Source organism: Mobula birostris, chromosome 31 (genome assembly GCF_030028105.1).
Source record: "Mobula birostris isolate sMobBir1 chromosome 31, sMobBir1.hap1, whole genome shotgun sequence".
Lineage (NCBI taxonomy): Eukaryota > Metazoa > Chordata > Chondrichthyes > Myliobatiformes > Myliobatidae > Mobula > Mobula birostris.
In genome coordinates, this window is record NC_092400.1 from 23,064,578 (window position 1) to 23,086,816 (window position 22,239).

The 22,239-nt window shown below is 36.9% G+C and overlaps 1 protein-coding gene across 4 annotated transcripts in view; it reads left to right on the forward strand.

Annotated features, from left to right (window-relative positions):
- Nucleotides 1-22,239, forward strand: part of LOC140190891 (ABC transporter B family member 1-like) — a 135,557-nt gene that overhangs the window by 16,912 nt on the left and 96,406 nt on the right. For all 4 annotated transcript variants that reach the window (XM_072247829.1, XM_072247830.1, XM_072247831.1 and 1 more), the window contains 4 exons: nucleotides 7,062-7,236; nucleotides 15,879-15,939; nucleotides 16,438-16,573; nucleotides 18,158-18,346. In XM_072247829.1, the coding sequence (XP_072103930.1) occupies nucleotides 7,062-7,236; nucleotides 15,879-15,939; nucleotides 16,438-16,573; nucleotides 18,158-18,346 (561 nt within the window). The remainder of the gene's footprint in view (nucleotides 1-7,061; nucleotides 7,237-15,878; nucleotides 15,940-16,437; nucleotides 16,574-18,157; nucleotides 18,347-22,239) is intronic.

Sequence of the window (22,239 nt, forward strand, 5' to 3'; positions counted from 1 at the left end):
GATTGGGTGCAGGCAGTATGACTTGAGTGTATCCTTCTGTTTCCAAACTGAAGTGTGTGAGTCAAAGCTATCCACCAGAGGGTGCATTGATGCTGTTTTCACAAGAAAGTAAGCAGCTAAATTCTGCCTAATTTGTCCAGAGTGTGACAGATGTATTCCTTGGTTAGCCTTTGGCCTTGATCTAAGACTAAGGCCTTTATGTGTTAATGGTTTAAATGTATATGAAAGTTACATATTAATCGCTGACCTTAGAAATGAACTGTTCAGTAATCCTACTAAGAACTGAGTTTTCTGCTTTGAGGTTCAGTAAAACTTCATTACTTAAGTGACTAGGCATGAATTGGTTCTTCATTTTTAGTTTACATTTCTTCAACAGTAAATTAATTTAACTTAACTTTAATACTATTTTCCCATTGACTATGACAAAATTTCAACTGTAACTATCTTATCTCACCTGCCTTTCCACAGTTCAATTGATGGTATTACACGTAAGAGGCTCCCTCATCTACTTTCTTTGTCCTTGGCTTCAAACTGAGGGTGGAAAGAAGTGAGCCAAAATTTTCAGTAGAATGAAATATTTTTTAAAATCTTTTTTTTTGGATCTGGGAATCAGAAATTAACATTTGCTTCCCATGCCTAATTGCCCTTGAGTGGTGATGAGATGTCTGCCTGAATCAATGTAGTTGCTGTCCTTTTGGTAAACATACTCCAATGGTAGTGTTATGGAGGAAATTCCAGGAATTAAATCTAATGACTGAAGGATTTTCTATGTACATGCAAATCGGGGCACAGTGCAGAACTGGAAGAAGAATGTAGAACTAGTGCCTGTCCTTCTCTTCACTATACCAACGCCTCTGCCAAATAATTTAAAACACTGATGTGCACATTTGCTGTGTTCCCAAACACTGCAAATCTCATATTAAGCATTATTTGCTTTATTCAGTGATTTGCAAATTAGCAACTAATGTTCCATGTTAAACTGTATTAAAGACTGTCTCCTCCAACTTTCAGTGAGCAAAACCATGGAAACTTCTTTTGGTTCGAGAATAGAAAGCTTAAGGACTTGGAAATTGGAAATAAATTCAGAAAGTACTCAGAAGTATAGTACTCAGCGAATCAGACACCACCTTTGGTGTCTCGTCTGTTGAGCTCTGGGTTCATGAAAGATCAAAGACCTGAAAGGTTAGCTGTCTTTCCACAGAAAGGTTCCTTGACACCTTCAGTGGTCTCTAATATTATTGCAACTTTTCAGTACTCTTTTTTGTTTATCAGTGTGATATCCATTCCCTCTACTCTATCTGAGATGAGATAATTTCAATAAAGAAAGAGCCACATGATCTGAAGGGGCAAAGTTGACACCATTGGCGCTCATTTGACCTTAAAAGTCAGTAACTATTGGCATTTTCTCTTTAATCTGCATTTCTCGTTTAAAATTTATCCTTATGCTTGATTGTTAAACTTCATTTCTATGTATTGATTTATACAGTTGTTCATTACTATTTACTCAATTTTCTTCCATACTTCTATGCAATATTGTTTTTCCATTTTGCTTGCTGGCCCAAATCAAAATGATGATTCCAGTATCATAAAAGTAATAAACTTCCTATTAAAAGTCAGTTTGAATCTGGCAGCAATTTAGATTTTAATGCTCTGAGCAGTTTTATTTTGGTTGGAAGCATTTACCTTTCTCAAAAGTTTGAGCTTGTTAATTTTGTCTTTGATCACCAATAGCAGTACCAATGAGGTAGCTAGAACTGTTAATTATAGTCATAAATTTGTTGATGTAAATTGAAATATTTTCAGCTAGTGTGAGTAGGTGACATCTTGCAACACCATACTTGGAGTGAGTAATCTGAACTTAGCCAGATGGATCCTGTGGATAAGTTCTTTCCAACAATAACTTTCATTCACAGCTTGTTTAGGCTGAAACTTTGATATGACAAACTCAAACTGGGGCTTGCAAGGAGGTGGAGGGAGCATGCAGTGAGGACTTAGGTAGTGACAGATCACAGGATACAGGATGATGATGGTGAGAGAGTCCCTCTCTCTCCCATCTTTATTGATGTGTGATCTTAATTTGGGGCATCATGATAGTGTAGTGGTCTACAGTACCAGTGACCTGGGTTCAATTCTCACTGCTACCTGTTAAGAGTTTGTACATTCTCGTCGTTAGTATGTGGGTTTCCTCTGGGTGCTTCAGTTTCCTTCCACAGTACTGGTTGGTAGGTTAATTGGTCATTGTATATTGTCTCATGAATAGGCTAGGACTAAATTGGGGGATTGCTGGGTGGCGCGGCTCAAAGGGCCAGAAGAGCCTATTCTGCACTGCATCTCAATCAATAATTTTGCAGCACAAAAAGGCACTCTCTGAGTTTTAAAAGTCTGACCACTTCTTCAAAATGTGAGGCAGCATTTGAAGTCTCATTGTTATGTTCCTCCACTTAAACTGGTGTTTGAATCCCATTTGCCAGTGCAGTTTGAATTCCCTTTATTTTTCTTTCCTTGTTCTATTCCTTTAATCTGTATTAATGTTGACATGTCTCTTCCCCATAGCCTTGATAAAGCAAGATTTTCTGTTACACCTGTTCAAAGCCACGACATGCTCATTTGTTTAAGCTTTGAAACATTGAAAAGTCTTTTTATCTTTTCTGCCCCTTGTCTATCTCTACAAGGTAACAATCTTTTTTGATCCTATAGAAACTGTTCAACTTCATGTGTTTCTTGGTATTTGTATTTCTTAATGCTCAGACAAAACTTTTATTTTTATTTTCTCATTTTAAAGCATTTTTCTATTCAACTTGTTACTCAAAATTGTAAAATATAATTCTATTCAATGGACTCCAGTGATAATCTTGTAATGGTACAAAAGTCCATGTGTAAAATGATTTTTCTCCCCTGAATCTGTTTATGTTATTTACTCAAAGAAGGTATCAAGCATATCAAAGATAAGCATCTGAAATAAAAGTTCAAAAACATAAAAAGGTGCTCCCTTTTTCCTTTAAATAATACTGAGTTCAGATGAGACCACCATGCCTTGTAAGAACCAATTTACCAATGCTGTCAGCTCATTGTAATAATCCCTTTCGGGTTTATAAGTGAAATATTCAATATTTGGTACTGTACAAAGTTAAATTGTATCACTGCTTATCTCTAAATCAACAATTATGCTTTAAGCGTGTTTTATGTTTACTTGTTTGCCACAGAATCCTGATCTTTTATTGAATGTTCAATCCTTTCTCTTTTTCTTTTGGGAAAGTAATCCGAAAATATTAAATCTTAATACTCAAGTATATCCAAGTATTATTTTCTTTACTCTTTCAACTAAGCCTTCATCTTCCATTTCCTATTTTTATTCATTATTCTCAAATCTTTACTCTAATTATCTTACTAATTCATCTCCCTAATTATCTTTAACATTTAGTTCATCTGCTTGGTGAGGTTATTGATGGTGTTTTGTTTCAATTTGAAGCTGTTCAATTTGGCGCGGAGGAGAAGTAAGAATTATTGCCCTCTGCATCAGTTTATAAAGCCGCATGTTGACCTTAATCTTCCTTTTTATAACCTGTTCATTGTTCCCTTCATTCGCACCTTCTCTGGTTAAAGGGAAGCCCCATATAAAGGGGCCTGGATCTCACCTAGGCATCAGCGATTGGCAGCTAGCACTCATGCCACATATAAACCAGGCAGTGTTCAGCTTCAGAATGAAAAGGAACCAAGTATTTTTCTTGATATGCAAAGCCACACTATTTAACCTGCCATTCACTATTGATCAGAAGCTTTGATTGTTAAAATCCTCGGCATGATTACTAGGGGTGTATAGATGCTGGCTACTCTGTACAATGAGCACTTGGCTCCTGATCCCTTATAGTTTATCTTGCCATCAAAATGTCTTGCGTTAACAGTGTCTTGCAGTAGTTCAGATTCTTTTTGATGAATACATCTGTGATGGTCAAGATAGTCTCTACTTAAACCAGTGCATTATACATCTGTGATGGTCAAGATAGTCTCTTCTTAAACCAGTGCATTATACTATGTGATTGTTAGTGAGCCGAAGAAGGCATCTGTTAGTCTTGCCAGACCATGGATCTGCGCCTGGAAAGTCTTCATTCTCCAGGGCGTAGGCCTGGGCAAGGTTGTATGGAAGACCAGCAGTTGCCCATGCTGCAAGTCTCCCCTCTCCACGACACCAATGTTGTCCAAGGGAAGGGCATTAGGACCCATGCAGCTTGGCACCAGTGTCGTCGCAGAGCAATGTGTGATTAAGTGCCTTGCTCAAGGACACAACACGTTCCCTCGGCTGGGGCTCGAACTCACGACCTTCAGGTCGCTAGTTCAATGCTTTAATCACTTGGCCACATGCCCACAAAGTTAGTGAGCCACTAACTTTAGTAATTTCCTTTTTCACTGCTGGAGGACTACTGGCGAGTGGCTTGCCAGAACAATTGCACAAGCACTTTGTAACTCATCAAGAAGGCTGCCACATGCAAAAGAGATCAGGAAATACTTAGCAGGTAAGGCAGCTTCAGTGGTGAGAGAAATAGTTAATATTTCAGTTTGATGATTTTTAATTAGAGCTAGGGAAAAAAGTGGGAGAGGAGTGTGGCAGGTTCAGGAAACAGGAAGTGAAGATCAGGAGGGTTTCAATGATTCAAGTGATGGTACTAATTTGAAGGTGACTTAAAAACTTGTGAATAATGAAAGGTAAGTCCAGAGGTGGTGTGAATAAAGAGGCAGTGTACAAAATCTGACATATATCCAAGCTGAGAGAGTTGGAAAAAATGGCTGGGCTGTTAATTAAGCTTAGTATGGAAATTTGAGATTGTTTGCTAATAGTGTAATATGACACTTTAATAAGGTTTATAATCCCTCAAAAACTGTCTGATAGAAGAATTGAAATTTATTGAATAATTGAGTCTTAATTTGAATATGCTAAATTATTTCATATACAGGTGTCCCCTGCTTTTCGAACATTCGCTTTACGAAACCTCACTGTTAGGAAAGACCTACATTAGTTACCTGTTTTCACTAACAGAAGGTGTTTTCACTGTTACAAAAAAGCAGCGCGTGAAAAAAAGGCAGCGCACGCCATGAGCAGCCTCTCTCCCCCGGATTCGGAACAGAATTCTCGCCGGCATTGCTTTAACACATGCCTGTGAGTAGCCGTTTGCAAGATGAGATCTAAGGTATCGGAAGAGCCTAAAAGAGCTCATAAGGGTGTCACACTTAGCGTAAAACTAGACATAATTAAGCGTTTCAATCGTGGTGAACAAAGTAAGGACAACATGAGTTTGGCTTGTGGAAGTTGACGAAGATGATGTTGAAGAGGTTTTGGTATCCCATGACCAAGAACTGATAGATGAAGAGCTGGTGCAATTGGAAGAGGAAAGAATAACAATCGAAACCAAATGAATAATGATAAAGTACGACTTTAATTTTGAAAGGGTACGTCGGTTTAGAGCATATTTGCAAGATGGTTTGAGTCCTTACAAAGAACTGTATGATCTAAAAACGCATGAGGCTCAGCAGTCAAGCAAGCCTTCCACATCAGCCACAGCAGACAACGAACCTCAACCTTCGACATCGAGACAGGCAGAGATAGGAGAAGATGACCTGCCTGTCCTGATCGACGATGAGATGACACCCCAGTGTCCCACCACCCCAACCTCCAGGCCGCGGACAGATACCGATTTGTGGAGAATGCAGCGGGAGCCAGGAGGCACACAGCACATCTTTAAGAAAAAAGCCGAAATAAACATGCTAATTAATTAGGTGCCGCCCGGCACGTAATTGTCGGCCCAGATCAGAGATGATTGCCAATTGCGTCGCCTCTGATCTGGGCCGACATTTACGTGCCGGGTGGCACCTAATTAATTAGCTGTTTGTTTCGGCTTTTTTCTTAAAGATGTGCTGAGTGCGTCCCGGCGACCGCTGCATTATTCGCGGATCGGTAACAGTTCGCTGCCCAGGGGGTGGGGGCCACTGCAGCACCCAAACTCCAACGGCTCAGCCTAACACACCATCATCAGTGTGCTCTGCGCTGTCTTCCCGATTCCCGTGATACTACACTGTACATAGATTATTTCTACTTTATATCGGCTGTGTATTTTTACGTGTTATTTGGTATGATTTGGCAGCTTCATAGCTTAAAGGTTACTGGAGAGCGCTTGCGCCGTGTTTCTGCCGAGAGCGCTTGCGTGAGATTTTCGCTACAGAGAACAGTGCCGGCAATGATTGTGGAAAAGTATTTCTACTTTATATAGGCTGTGTATTTATCATATCATTCCTGCTTTCACTATATGTTACTGTTATTTTAGGTTTTATGTGTTACTTGGCATGATTTGGTAGGTTATTTTTGGGTCTGCGAACACTCACAAATTTTTCCCATATAAATAAATGGTAATTGCTTCTTCGCTTTATGACATTCCGGCTTTCGAACCGTTTCATAGGAACGCTGTACCTTCGGATGGCGGGGGAAACCTGTATTAAAAATACTTTTTGATTTTTCTTCCACAATCTAAGTTTCCTTTCCTCATTTTATTTCTCTTTCTGTGACTGATTTGACCTTGTGAATTTATCAGTTCACAATTTTAACCATTACACACAAATTATAAAGGTGAAAGGAATTTGTAATGAAGCAGGAGGTGAGGTGCCGCATTCTGGAAATATAAGGGTATTTTTGGTTTCTAGATCTGATTAAAAGTCATTCCATAAAGAATTTTATTGCAAGGAATCAATAGAAGAAAACATGAACAATGGGATGTAAATTAGAAGTGCGTTGCAAAGGGTCTTTCTTGACTTGATTTCAGTCAGCTATGTCATGGATACACGTACAGTTTGGCATAATATAGTAAAGCTTTATCATAGTTGATGAATAGCAAATGCATTTAGTTATTCTACATAATTAGACAAATATTATCCCCTTTCTATTTTCTATGCAGTAAATGAGAAACAAAAACATGGAGGAACAGGAGCATTAGAAGTCTTATTATAACTCTTCTCTATCTAATCTTCAATTTAAAAAAAAAATCAGTTTATATGATTGCTTTTTGTTTCCCTTTCAGAGGAACTTGACAGAATGATTCTTATTCTCTTCGGCATATATGTTGGTGGTGCTGTTTGTTCATTTTTCCGTGCCTACTTTTTTGCTCTGGCGGGTCATAGGCTGGTGGCCAGACTGCGGAAAAGACTTTTTGGGAGCATTATAAAGCAAGAAATTGCATTTTTCGATGAAAACAGGTGGGTGCCATGGATTTGAAGAATGACCAACCTTTTAATTGTAATAAATCAAAGGCTTTAAATGCAGAGGCTTGTCAAGATTAGCTCTTTGGAATTTAGGCTGTACTCAATAAACTGTGATAACATTTTTATGACTTTTATTTTTCTTTTCATTCCTTTAAGTTGCTGCTTAGCTCAAACTGGTTCCTGAGTATAATTTCTGAATTCAGAACTGTCTTGAATGAAAATGCAAATGTGAAAATCATTTAATTGGATACTTCGATACATTTCTCCCTTGTATCTTAACAGGATGAAAATGTAATGGACATGTCTCAAGACTTCTCAACTTTGTTCATATTGTAAAAAGAGATGGACACACCTTACAGAATCCCTCCCAATAGTTAAAGATCAATCATGCTGTAGATTTCAATGTCTAATGTGCTATCTCACCTAATGATGAAAAGTACCTACGTGATTTAAACATTCTGAGTTTAGTGGTAATTTGTGATATGGCTGTGCAACAAAACAAATGTTGTATGGTTACTGAAGAAAGCATTCTAAACTATTATTAATTCAGTGTGCATCAGACAAGGAGCCCTAGCTTTAGCACATCAGAATTTCAGATAATGCACACAATAATTAGAAAACTATTAAATCCAAACCTAAAGAAAATTTGATGTTTCAGAAATGTGTCCTTATACAATTGGAACAACTTAAATTGTGATATTGACCATGTAGACAATGGACAGATGATTTTAACATTTTTGTCTGCTTATAATGAGAAAATTACGTTTGTACTCGATTTTCTTGTACGTATCGTGAGAGACTTTGAAGGTACCATCTTGCATCTGAATGATCAGAAGTATAAAACTCTTTTCATGCTGAGGAGTTGCAAATTGAGTGAGAAATATTGAAGACTGGTGTGATGCCAAACATTTGCAAGTGCCTAGTGAAATGCAGGCATTGGTTACTATCATTTAACATCAGGACCAGTTGACATAATGCGGCACCTATGGTTGTGGACTTGAAGGGACGGAACTTAAAATGATGAATGTTAGTTGTCAGATACCTATGGACTCACCATAGGAGATCATCTTAAAATCTTATTCTATATTTCTAATTTATCTAATCCCTCTAATTGTGATACATCAGATTGTGAATCTCTACTGGTTCCTTATTCAATAATTGGAAGGATGGTGTCCTTAAGTAAAATATTTTGGCAGGTTTGTTTCAATTGATTAGGTAGAACAAGCAAACACTTGCATATTTACAGATTGGTTATAATTTCAAGAAGAGATTCATTATTTGAACAATTTTCTTGTTTTGCAAAATTACAAGATGAAACTTTAGATGCACTGAGCATTTTAAAGCAGAACAGTAGGACTTGTTGCAGTAGTTAAGATGAGGAATGTATTTGTGTAATAAAAGCTGTCTAAACTTATTTTAAAATTTAATTATTTTCAAACTTATAGCATCTTTCTGACTTGTGCCTTGATGGGCGTCTCCATGTAAAACATCTGCTGCAATTGAAGGAAGTGGAGCAGGTTTTTGTTTTGAACCCTAGTCCTCTTTTCAACTAGTTGAGCTTTCTGTTTCTCCTTTTCTTTTATTTTCTCCTGCACAGTCAGCCTCTGGAAGTTCTGACCATCAGCGGCTATTTTAAATTAAGTTAGTTAAGTTAAGTTAGTTAATTAAGTCAGTTAAGCTTTTTCCCTATGTCTTACATATGCAATTTAGTCCTCACTATGGTAGAGGAACGTGCATGGGGCATACGCTTGGGAAATTGCTTATTTTGTGTTCCGTTTTGGTCCACGTTCCCTTCCTGAGCTTGAACATAACAAATCCAGTTGCTGTAATATTCATTCATTTGTTCATTTCCACATTGTGTTGATGGCAGTTATGGAGTCTAGATATTTGATATTGTCACTAATCTCTTGGAATACCGTGCTGCATCCTGTGATCCTTCTTTCTATGCTGATGATCTGAGTGCTTTATAGGCACTGGATATATTCCTCACAAGGGATACCAGCATGGCATTGTTAAAGTAGAGCAACTCTCTGGTGTACTTGGTTCTCAGATGAACAAAGCTGACAGGCATTTTAGTACCTGATAGTTTGTTAGATTTTATTTTCAAGCAGCTCTTCTCATTTAAGCCTCTCTTTTCATTAGTAAGGGCAAATTGTTCAGCTTCAGTAACAGGTTTCAAAACAGCAGGTATTAAACCAGTCAGCAGGTTCCCATTCCTGTTTCCCATCCAGTGTTGAAAATAGTAATTTGACATATATTTCAACTCTTTTTAGAAATGTTAGAAACACAGAATAGTATTAGTTCCGTGGAATTGAAAATCTTATCTCAAAAGACAAATAGACTTGTTAATTTTGCAGGAATTGCCTTTGTGCTTTGAATAGAAAAGCTTGAAGAGTTGCCTCCTTACCTTGGAACACAACAGAGGGTAGTTCAAATCACTGTCTATACTTTTGTAGCTGAATGCATTATAGATCTTGTTAAGAGACTTGCTTGTTGTACTGATCAGATCATTGCTTAGATCCAGCTGATGTCAATGATGTGACCAGGGCACCATATGATTTGGAGACATTTATGATTATAAAGACACGTAGTCCTCTTCTATTGTCATTTAGTAATGCATGCCTTAAGGAATGATACATTATTTGCTCCGGTGTGATATCACAAAACACAGGACAAACCAAGACTGAAAAAACTGACAAAACCACATAATTATAACATATAGTTACAAATAGTGTAACAATACCATAACTCGATGAAGAAGTCCGTGAGCACAGTAAAGTTCAAAGTTTCTCAAATGTCCCACATCTCACTCAGACGGGAGAAGGAAGAAAAACTCTCCCTGCAGTGCCGACCACAATCCGACTCTGAGTCATCCGAAATCTTCGAGCTCTGATCAGCTGTCCGACACCGAGTACGGAGCGCCATCTCTGTCCGAATGATTCGACCTCCTCGGTGGCCAAAAGCAGGCAAGGCCGGGGATTTTGAGGCCTACCCTCCGAAAGATTCCCAACCACACAGTAACGACAGCAGGGGACGGGCGTTTCAGAAATTTCTCCAGATGTTCCTCTGTGCTTTCACGTCCATTCTCCATCAAATCAGAATTGTCCACGGCCCCTATTTAACAGATACGATATTATTTTTCACTGGAGGGTTGCGCACGCGCGGTGCGCCGCCATCTTCTCCTCCCGCCTTGAAAGAATATTATTTACACAAACCTCATAACAGCAACATACAGTGTCTATAAAAGTAATCGCGCCCCCCACAGGAAGTTTTCATGTTTTTTTGTTTTACAACATTGAATAACAGTGCATTTATTTTGGCTTTTTTGACACTGATCAACAGAAAAGACTCTTTCATATCAAAGTGAAAACAAATTTCTACAAGTTGGTCTAAATTTATTACAATTATTAAACAAAATTGATTGCATGATTACTAACCCCCTTTAAGTCATTTTGGCAGCAATTACAGCCTTGAGTGTGTGTGCATAGGTCTCTATATCAGATTTGCACATCTGGACGCTGCAATTTTTCCCCATTTTTCCTCACAAAACTACTCAAGCTCTGTCAGATTGCATGGGGATTGTGAAGGAACAGCCCTTTTCAAGTCCAGGCACAAATTCTCAATTGGATTGAGGTCTGGACTGTGACTTGGCCACTCCAGGATATTAACTTTGTTGTTCTGTGTAGCTTTGGCTTTACGCTTGGGGTCAGTTTCTTGCTGGAAAACGTCTTCTCCCAAGTTGCAGTTCTCTTGCAGACTGGATCAGGTTTTCCTGCAGGGGTTCCTTGTATTTTTCTGCATTCATTTTACCCTCTACCTTCACAAGCCTTCCAGAGCCTGCCGCAGTGAAGCATCCCCACAGCATGATGCAGCCATCACCATGCTTCGTGGTAGGGATGATGTGTTTCAGATGATGTGTGGTGCTTAGTTTATGCCAAACATGGCATTTAGGCTGATTGCCAAAAGCTCAATTTTGGTTTCCTTATATCATAGAACCTTCTAGCTGACTTCGGTCTTCCACATGCCTTCCGGCAATCTCTAGCTAAGATTTCATGAGTTTTTTTTTCCAACAGTGGCTTTCTCTTTGCCACTCTCCCTTAAAACTGTAACTGGTGAAGCACCTGGATAACAATTGTTTTATGCACAGTCTCTCTTGTCTCAGCCACTGAAGCTGGTAACTCCTTCTAGAGTTGTCATAGGCCTCTTGGTGGCCTCCCTCACTAGTCCACTTCTTGCACAATCACTCAGTTTTTGAGGACTGCCTGCTGTTGGCAGATTTACAGTTGTCCCATATTTTTTCCATTTCTTGATGATTAACTTAACTGTACTCCAAGGAATATTCAGTGACTTGGAAATTTTCTTGTATCCATCTCCTGACTTGAGCTTTTCAATAACCTTTCCATGGAATTGCTTGGAGTGTTCTTTTGTCTTCATGGTATAGTTTTTGCCAGGATACTAACTCACCAGCAGTTGGACCTTCCAGATACGGGTGTATTTTTTACTGTAATCAATTGAAACACCTACACTGCACACTGATCTACATTTAACTAATTGTGTGACTTCTAAAACCAATTGGCTGCACCAGAGATGATTTACTGTGTCATATTGGGGGGGGGGAGTTAATACTTAAGCAATCAATTATTTTGTGTTTTTTATTTGTAATTAATTTAGGTCACTTTGTAGAGATCTGTTTTCACTTTGACACAAAAGAGTCTTTTTCAGTTGATCAGTGTCAAAAAAAAAGTGAAGCTAAATCCATCGTGATTGTAAGACAATAAAAAAAATGAAAACTTCTGGGGTGGGGGGGGGTGAATATTTTTTATAGGTGCTGTAGCTCCATTTTCTTTATATTCCATGGTGCTTAATGAAAATGGGCCACAGCTCACAGTCTGCCTGCACACTTGCATTGAAGTCCAGAAGCAAGAGATTCAGGCTGATTAAGCTCCTTGTAGTGGATTTTTATTTAACTTATTTTACACTTTCAGATATCTCTTGTAGTAAAGTGTGCAAAGAAATAGTATTTTAACTAAAAACGTTCAGCTACATTTGCCTTCTAATTGCAGATTATCTGATTACTTGGAGAAGTATGTAGGCGATATTTGAAATTGAAAAGATGGATGGGAAACAAGGGAATAATGCCAAGAATTAACTGCAGGCTTAATCTATAAGTTACAGTAAATGAAGAAAGTTGCATGCATTATATTAACCAAGCTAATTATATTTTGGAATGAAACATAACAAAGTTTCAAAGATTTCCCTCAATGTGCAAGTTTCAGAGTTCATTGCTACTATGAAATGTTTGCTGCTTTACAAAGTTGTTTTACTGTTTTTAATAAAATGGACAATGTGTATGACTGCACTCGTTAGTCACATCAACATTAGGATGAAACAAAAAGAAGTTATCTTCTGAGTAAGCTAATCTTTGTTGCACTTGATTTAAAAATGATCTAATGTACATTCTGGGAAGTGTGTGTTTCAAATGAACTGTTCTTAACCCTTAAACATTTTCAAGAATTCTGAGTTAATGGGATTGTGGTAATTTAATTTTTCCCCCCAACTTGGTTTCTTTCTCTGTCTTAACTTTTATCAAGAAGTTGATATGGGCTAAAGTATTTTGTGCATATTTCAACAGCTGAAAATATTTTGAGATCCAAGTGTTGATCTACGAACTATACCTTCTGATGAAAGAAGTATTGTTTACTTGTTATTGTACATGTCTAGTCAGGAAATGGAACCCTCCAAATAGCGTTTGAATGAACAATGAATAATGGGGCAACACACATAAAAGTTGCTGGTGAACACAGCAGGCCAGGCAGCATCTCTAGGAAGAGATGCTGCCTGGCCTGCTGCGTTCACCAGCAACTTTTATGTGTGTTGCTTGAATTTCCAGCATCTGCAGAATTCCTGTTGTTAATGAATAATGGGGATTATGATTTCATAAAAAGTTACCACACCGCAAAAATAATTCAGTGTGTTCTTGCTGCTGGGGCTTGTTTCAATGCATTTCCTGGTCTTTGGGATGGGAAGTAGATGAGGAAACTTAATAAATGATTTATTATTGCAATGTAAATAATGACTTATTATCTTCCATGTACTTTGTTATTGTGAAATATGATAATTCAAAGTTCCTGACTAAACATGAAGATGAAGAATAAAATTTGTGCTAATGAACTGTAGATTATCTGGTCAATTTAAATCAAAGAGGGTAGCAATTCTTTGAACAACTGGGATGTTTACCTAGTGCTTGCAATAAACTTGTAAATTAAGAGTGAATAATTTTGAAAATGTTTCAAACCAGTAAACTTTTACAGTATAAAACTTAAGGAAAAACATGATACCTCATACCTTTATAATGGTCGTCCTAAGAATTTCTGAAATACTGCAAGCAAAAACTGAAAAACATCTACTTGCTTAGTTTTGAATCAGGAGAACATAGAAGATCTTAAATGTGAATCTCTTTAATCATCAAGCTGTTAATTTTAATATGGCTTTACTAGAGGAGAAACTTGCTATATTTGACAATAACTAAGAGCCACTAGATACTTCTCCAGTAAAAATTTATTCCAGATGTCTTAACTTTAGAACAAATCTTTCAATACTTTAATTTTGTCATTCATGACTATGTATTCAAAATGTAGTGACAATTCACCTTTGTTAAGCCTTGTTAGACTTTGATATCTTGAATCTTCTCTCACATTGGTATCTGATATAGTAGCACATATTGGAAAAAGAATTGTAGAAAATGACAGTAAAGAACTTCAAAGGCAGCTGGCACAGAAGTGGGATTTATAAGAAAATGAATGGCGACACAAACAACTGAATAATGAATGTTAGCCTTAATAGGAAGGAAACCATATTATGCACCTCATATCAAATTGAAAAATTGTGATAATATTTGCTTTTCAGTCTGAAGTACTATATTTAGACTGACTCTTTTGTGTATCATGTAAAGCATCATAGATACCATCTTTCAGATGAGATATTCACTAAGGGCCTATATGATCCCTCAGATGGGCATTGACAAAAAGCTATGCGCCCCAATTCAAAGAAAAGTAGAGATTTTGAATTCAGGTCATTATGTCCCTTGCTTAATGTTGGAAATGGACATACCTGTATATTTTTAACCATTTTTGGGTGTTCATATTGTGTAAGTTTATTTGTTACACTTTCTGCAGTATCATGGTAAAATAGTAAAAATATTCTTTAGGTGTTTTGGGTCTCCTGAAAGATATGTGAAAGGTGCTATCTAAATGGAAGCCCAGCTTTTTAATTTTCTTATTTAAATTCCAGCAGACTGTTTTAAAAAAAACATTGAAATTGAAGTTAAGAGAAGCTGTTGATCGGTGACCAGTGCTTCTATTACTGTTGTTCCATAATCAATTTGAAACTTTCTATCTATTCATTTTTTTGGTTTGGAGAGATTGGAGAAACAGTTGCCTAATGTGTATGATCGTGAAGTTTTAACTCTGACATAATAATGAATATTGATTGCCATAAAGTAATAGAAAATTACTGTGGTTAAAGTTGTTCTTGTTTAAGTTTAAATGAATATTAATAGTACTAAATTTATTTTCTGATTTAGTACATAGATGATACTTAAATAACTGTGGTGTGTTTTAGTGGAAAAGTCCCAACCCTAAAACCATCAATAAACCCCTGCTTACAATTAGGCAATATATAAAATGTGTATTTGTTTTATAAATCTGATCTGTAGTTTTCCTACCTGACTTTGTTGGATGCAGTGTCTTTTTTAATTGACTGCTGCTGCACTGGCAATAACATTACTAAGTGACAACAAAGAATTTCCTATTTCTTTTCATTTTTCTCCATTACTTCTGTTTCCATTCATTTAATTCTGGCTTTGCATATGGACCATGCAATTAGTGGCCCAGTCTAGTTGCATGATTAAATTGCTAAGCTTATTAGGAATTCACTTTTTGTTCCATTGATCACTTAATTTATTTTTCATTTTAGGCAATTATAGTGTTAGTATGGTTAGGGTAAGATATTTACAACAATTTTATAATCAACTGAAGAGTCATTTAGTTCTAATATTCTTGATTTAATATTTAAAAACTGAAATTTTTTTCCTTGCAAAGAGTAATTGAAATTTTGCAGGCTTTCAAAAACAAGATGTGCCACCTCTGGTTAGAATATAATTTTAATTTACACCCAAAATTACGAATATTATGTGTAGTTGCAATGTAATCTGCTCAGTGTAACTGTCAAGGTGCCAAACACTCGAAAGAGGAAATGTACTGTATATTGCTGAGTTATAATATATTTTCTCCAGTTAATTTCTTTAACTGCCAGTTTTGTTCCCAGTGAAAACAGCAAGTACATTTTGAGATTGGCAGTTCAAAACTCCAACTTTTTTTTATTTCTATGATAAAAGTATTTTTAAAAGAACCAAAGTCCTTTTCTGCAGTGAATGGCAGGAGTGTTGAAATTTTATTAACTGAGCCTTTTTTAGTTATTTTTATTTGTGATCTGTAATTGATGTTTCCAATTCATGCAAAGATTTACTGAGTCAATTTGATTAACATCCTTTAAGTATGTAATTAAACTTTAAAGTATTTTCAAATAGTTTATGGAAGTTAAGCCAAATTTTAATTTAAAAATTTCTCTTCCAACAGAACTGGTGAATTAACTAATCGCTTGTCATCTGATACTCAAATCATTCAGAATACCTTAACAGTAAGTACAAGAGCAAACAAAAGAATGTTGTATCTTCGCTATAAAGATATCATGCAATGTTAACAAAGCATGAAAATAAGAATTTGATTTTTTTTCCGATGTGATATACATATAGGTGTATACTATTGAAGTGCTTAGATGCCCGATTAAGAAATTCAAATTATCTTTCCACTACTGACTTGTTGGTGTTTATGTATGCATTGGTTGAAATATAAGAGGAATAAATGTCTGTGTTAATGATACATATAAACTAATTATTTGATAGGCACTTACTACAATATCACCAAAACTTATTGTTCTAAAGATTTCTTAAAGGTAAAAATTCAGAAGATGCAATTTTTATTCTTGATGAATTTTCCTTATAATGAAAGATGTTTTAATCATCCATAATATGACTGTAACTGGAAAAAATATGGGAAGTATTCTATGAAAATTGTATGACAATGGAAGTAGAGCTTTTATATGTTTAGTCACAATTTGGAATTGTTTTTACTGCAGGTAAACCTATCCATGTTGCTGCGATATACTTTGCAAATAATTGGATCTATTGTTCTCATGTTTGTTGTAAGTCCAGCATTGACTGGAGTGCTCCTCGCTTCCGTTCCAGTTGTAGCAATTGGAGGAGTGCTTTATGGTGAGTTCAAATTCAGTCTCAATGTGCAGATTGAATTTTTGGAGAGAGAAAACATTTTATTAACTCATGCTTGCATATGAAAGCTGCAGGCAGCAATTGTTTCACTTCTATAAAATAAGTTGGTACTTTTTCTCTTCCTATATTTTTGTCTATTTTAATGCATTTTCCGTGTGTTTAAGTGTTCTCCCAATCCACCATACCCGTTTCACAGACCTCCATGTAGGCCAATGCTGTCATTCCCTCCAATTGCTATTGGAGTAAGATCATCAGTTGGCTAAAACCTTAGCCAATATTACTCCTAATCCTTTGTTCTATTAGGCCTAAAATGTTTTCACACCACAAATAATCATTTGACACAGCAGATCTATTTGCCAACAGTATAACGATCATTGTCCCCACTTTTCTCCATCTAATCCAGTCAAAAATCCTTTCTAGCTCTTTCATAAATGCGAAATTCTGCAGATGCGAGAAATCCAGGGTAATACACACGCAAAGTAATGGAGGAACTCAACCGGTCAGGTAGAATCTTTGGAGGGGAATAAATGGTTGACATCTTGGGCCTGTTGAAGAGTTGTGGCCTGAAACATTGACTGTTTACGCCCCTCCATAGATGCCGCCTGACCTGCTGAGTTCCTTTTGCTCTTTCTCCCTCTATTTTCTTAGTTTAATGCTAAAAGCATTCATGCCTTGAATTGTTTTGTGTTAATGTGTTACATATTCTAGCTACTTTATGGATAAATGAGTCTCTTGAATTTAGGCTTTTGCATTTATCAGTGACTGAAGGTTAAGCCATAAATAGAACATACTCTCTCCTCTGTTACCATCAAATCTGCACTTGCTGAAAATCCTGAAATAACAAAAAAAGGGGAAAAAAGAAACCCAGATGCTGTCTGTTGAAAGAGAAACAATTAACATTCCAGTCCTGTAAGACCACCCCCACCAAAACCCTATGTTTCAAAGGAACACCCTCACCTTATCAAGAAATGAGCCCAACATTCAGTTCTATGTTAGATGATATCAATTCTATTGTACATGATAAAGGCTTCCAATGTGAAGCATGTTGAGGTGTTCTGTTACTCTGTTTAAAATCCAGAGTTCAGCTGCAAAATATCAGTTACCTCTGATCAGTCTTGCTGATTATCTGTAGTGGCTGAGCAGAATTGTTACTTTAGTCATGTCATTGCTTGAGTGTATTTTCAAAAACACTACTAAACTAAGACTTTTATTTACCCACAGGCAATTCTGATGTTCTTTACACTGTAGAAAATAATATGTTGTTATAAAACATAGCACATTTATAATTTCAACATCAGTTGGGGAGAACTTGTTTCTGGAGATTCTTCAATTCTATTATGGATTTGAAAGTCTAGTTTTCTAGTAATGCATAATTATCCTTGTATTTCAATCAGTATTCCTCAGTGGTAAATAGAAATCAAACAGAAGGCTGTGAAATTTGATTACATATTTCAATATTTTTCAAAAGATAACTTTTAATAATTGTCCATGTAGCATTTCACATTTGCTCAGTAAATGCTTGTTCTTCAAGATGGTGATAACATTGTTTGGTTTATGCTACTTACCCAGGAGAATTTGTGAAGAGACTACGAAAAAAATTCCAGGATGAGCTGGCAGCTGTTGGCTCAACAGCGGAAGAGACTATTTCTAACATACGTACAGTGAGAACTTACTGTAGTGAAAAGAAATCTGAAGAACTGTATGGCAAAGGAATAGATAAGAGCTATCAGATTGGGAAAAATCTAGCTCTGGCAGAAGGTATAGTTCAGTGAATTTTAAACAACTTGGGTTGTAGTAAATAACCAATAGTTTTTATTCCAACTATGGATTAAGATTTCATGTTTTACTCCTTTTTTTGTGTACCTATCTACTTTTGAATTCATTTTTCCCATGGGGTGGTAGGGAAGAAATTAAGGAGCACCAATTGCTAACACAGTGTATTCAGACATCTTACTTGGTTTAGCCAATAGGCCCTTCAGGCCCTTGATCCACACCCCCAACAACTGCTGATTTAACCCTAACAATGATTACTTAACCTACTAACCAGTACATCATTGGACTGTGGGAGAAACCCATGTGTCCACAAGAAGAATGTATAAACTTACAAACAGTGGCGGGAAATGAACCTGGGTCATTGGTGCTGGAAAGCATGTGCTAACCAGTACGCTACCATGGCTGCTGAAATCAAGAATAAAATGTTGACAATATTTTTTCAAAAAAAAAATTAATCAAATTATTAAAGGTTAGACCTCTTGAAAGTTGGGGTCAAGTCTCCACGGAATTTATGAATTAAAAAAATCTGGTCTTGTCATTGTTTCGTGGGGTAGTTTTGTGCAAATAGATAGAATTCACTTATACAGAAGTATGTTGATTTATGGCATGAAAAAGATTATATAAATGTAACTATTCATGTTTTTCTCTTCTTTGATTATTGGCTTTACTTTTGCATTCTATCATTGATGAAAGTGCCCTGTATTACTATTAACTCTTCATTTAAAAGAAACAGCATTGCATAGGGAAAGATCTGTTTGGATCCACCCAGATCTGCTGCCAAATGAGGCTAACTGTGCTATTCCTGAGTAGAGACAGAGTGCTGGCCTGGGCACATCTTAATGTGGCCAGTTTCTGTAGATTTCCCAGCTCCAAGGCTGGCAAACTGCCTGCTCTTTGGATCTGGTGTAATAACAAAAGGGACCATGAAAATGATGGAGAAAACTTAGCTACTGGGAGAAAGATAGATATAACTGCCTTTTGATTTTTTAAAAATAATGTCATATTTTTCTTACATGAATGCTTTTTTCAGTAGTTCTTTTAAAATTTAACACTTTCATCCAAGTAGAATAATTATAAATGTTATAATGTGATGAAATATTCTATAATTTTGACAGCTGGTGAATCTGAGGAAAAGCCTCACCAGCTGTCTTAGCGATTCAGCCAGCCAGCTGTTCAGTTACACTGGCTTAGGCCCGGTGCTGCACTATTTTAGGCTGGGAGACGTGGATGTGCTGAGAGCCAGATTTCCTAGTAGCCAACCACGTCCATGACGACTCTGAAAGAAGAGCACAGTCTAGGGGCTGCTGGTCATCATGTTTTGCCTCCTTTTCTCCAAGCTAATTTGCCACAGTAATTACCATAATGCCAATTAGAAATATGATCCATCTATAGGAGAGGTAGGCTTTCTTTGAAATATTTATGGGTTATGTCTTTTGTACCTATATTTATAAAATTACAATCTGCTGTGTTTAATTAAACGAAGCTACTGGTGCGTTGGACCCAATGACAAAACAGTTCAGTCTGGGAATGAGCCCATTTTGCTGATGATTCAACTAGATTAAGTATATAGTTCATTTGATACAAGGAAAGACTCTTGGTCAAATAAATTACAGCTTGACAAGTTAATGATTTGTTAATTCTGTGAAATATCCAATTAATTCCAGAAATTGTCATCCTTGTTTTAACTACATGGCCCAACCTCATTAGTAACCTCCCCTAGTTCTGAAAATATCTGAAATCTCTGTTTCCTTAAAGCTGCCACCTTACTGATCAAAGATGTCCACCTCATCATTCAATTGCTTGGGCATTCAGTTGTGGAATCCCCCCTCTTAATTTCTCCGCTCCTCCATTTAGGATGCTCTTTAGAACCAATTTCTTTGACTGCGGTTGATATTTATGTGAGTAACGGTCAAACTTCTCTTGGCATTGTACTGTATCAGATCGATTGTGAGAATGTGGCAGGTGAGCACGCGGCTGTTTGCTAGCACAGTGAGTCGACTGAGACTCCTATATGTGGAGGGTTCTCTTATGGGCGCTGGCTTTCAAGTGCAGATGTTTTCATCTTAGGAGGCCTGGTTCATCGCTCCCGCACAGCAAGGTGGCCGGAGTGTACAGTTACCAATGTGACTCAGTAATAATCACACTACTCTGTGTGTAGTAACATTTAAATGACTTGCACGAGCACCTGGCACTTTCCTGCAATTGATCTTGCATGGTACAGGCATGTTTCTTATTGCGGCAAAGATCCATGAAATAGTTAACCATATTATTGAAGCTGTATAAATGAAGTAATATTTGTAGTGCTAAAAACCAGAAATTCATCATGGGCTTAAAGGTTATTAGGCAGTAAATTTATATTAACAAAATTAATCGAATGCATTTAACATTAGACATTCTGCAACTTGTGAGAAATAACATCAAATGATCTAGACGTGCATGTATTCTTTCCTGTTTGACCACTGACTGCAGAAAAGGCCGTTTTATGTGTATTTTCTTCTGGATAACATTTGTTTTAATGATTTATTTCATGCTCTGAGATGCCCTTTCTGACAGTTTTACAAATTTTCTGTGTGATGTTTTCTAGCTTTTAAAACCTGCATTCTGTTGCACAAAGCCCACGTTGGGTGCTACGGTAGCATAGCGGTTAGTGCAATGCTTACAGCTCAGTGTCAAATTTCATTTCCGGCGCTGCCTGTGCATTCTCCCTGTGACCGTATAGGTTTCCTCCAGGTGCTTCAGTTTCCATCCACAGCCTACCGGTTAGTAGGTTAATTGTTCGTGGTAAATTATCCTGTGATTAGGCTCGGGTTAAATAGGTGGGTTGCTGGGCGACACAGCTTATTGGGCTGGAAGCGCCTGTTTTACAGTGCATCTTCGAATAAATAAAAATAAATCACACGTTGAAAGCTTCACATGTGTGGTGAGATGAGCAACAAGATTTGTAACTGCACTATCTTCACAAAAATAGAGTTTAGCACCATTCTTGATGGGAGAAATGACAGACAAAATACGTTCAATGTGATAAAGGCAAGGTGACAACAGGGATAACGTTCTGACTTCATGCTTCTGTGGAACCTCCGACTAGAAGCATATAAATTTGGAGGGTCCTGATGAAAGGTATTGGCCCAAAACAGTGACATCCCATCTATAGATGCTGCCTGACCTGCTGAGTTCCTTCAGCACATTGTATTGCTAGAGATGTTGTTTGTCCACCTTTGCAACGATTAAGTTAAATGGTTATAAAATTTATGTCAACATTGTGATTTTAAAACCAAGGTTCCCCACCTTTTTTATGCCATGGACCAATACCATTAAGCAAGGGGTCCGTGGAGCCCAGGTTGGGAACCCCTGTTTTACAAGGCCTCTGGGAACAAATCACACATGGCCTCCCTTGCCTTATTTAAAATCCTGGTCATATTGCAATCAGGAAAAACGCTTCAGTGTTTTTAGAAACTTGCATCCCCAAAAGCAATGAGTCATGTGTTCTAAATCTCGACATAAAACTGAATTTCTATGAGTTTTAATGTATTAAAGACTTGATGTTGCACATCAGCAACTTTGCGGACAAGAGTAAAACTGAGTTTTATAGGCTTTGATTCCAAAAGACTAAGATTTAAATTTCAAAACAACAAAGTGAGAAGTTAATTGGAATAGAACATTTTGCTGTGTATATAGTATATTCATTGACTGAAGCCACTGCAAGATGCAAAGGCATTTTTAAAGTACTGATGCTATTACTTTTGTAATGTACTCAAAGCCATCTACCCGGGTTACAGGATAAAGTTTTTGTCAGACAATTCAACCTTTCTTGTCCTTGTCCTTGAAAGTTATAGTAAGTATTTCTATTGTTTTACTGAAGCACTGTATTGATTCATGCA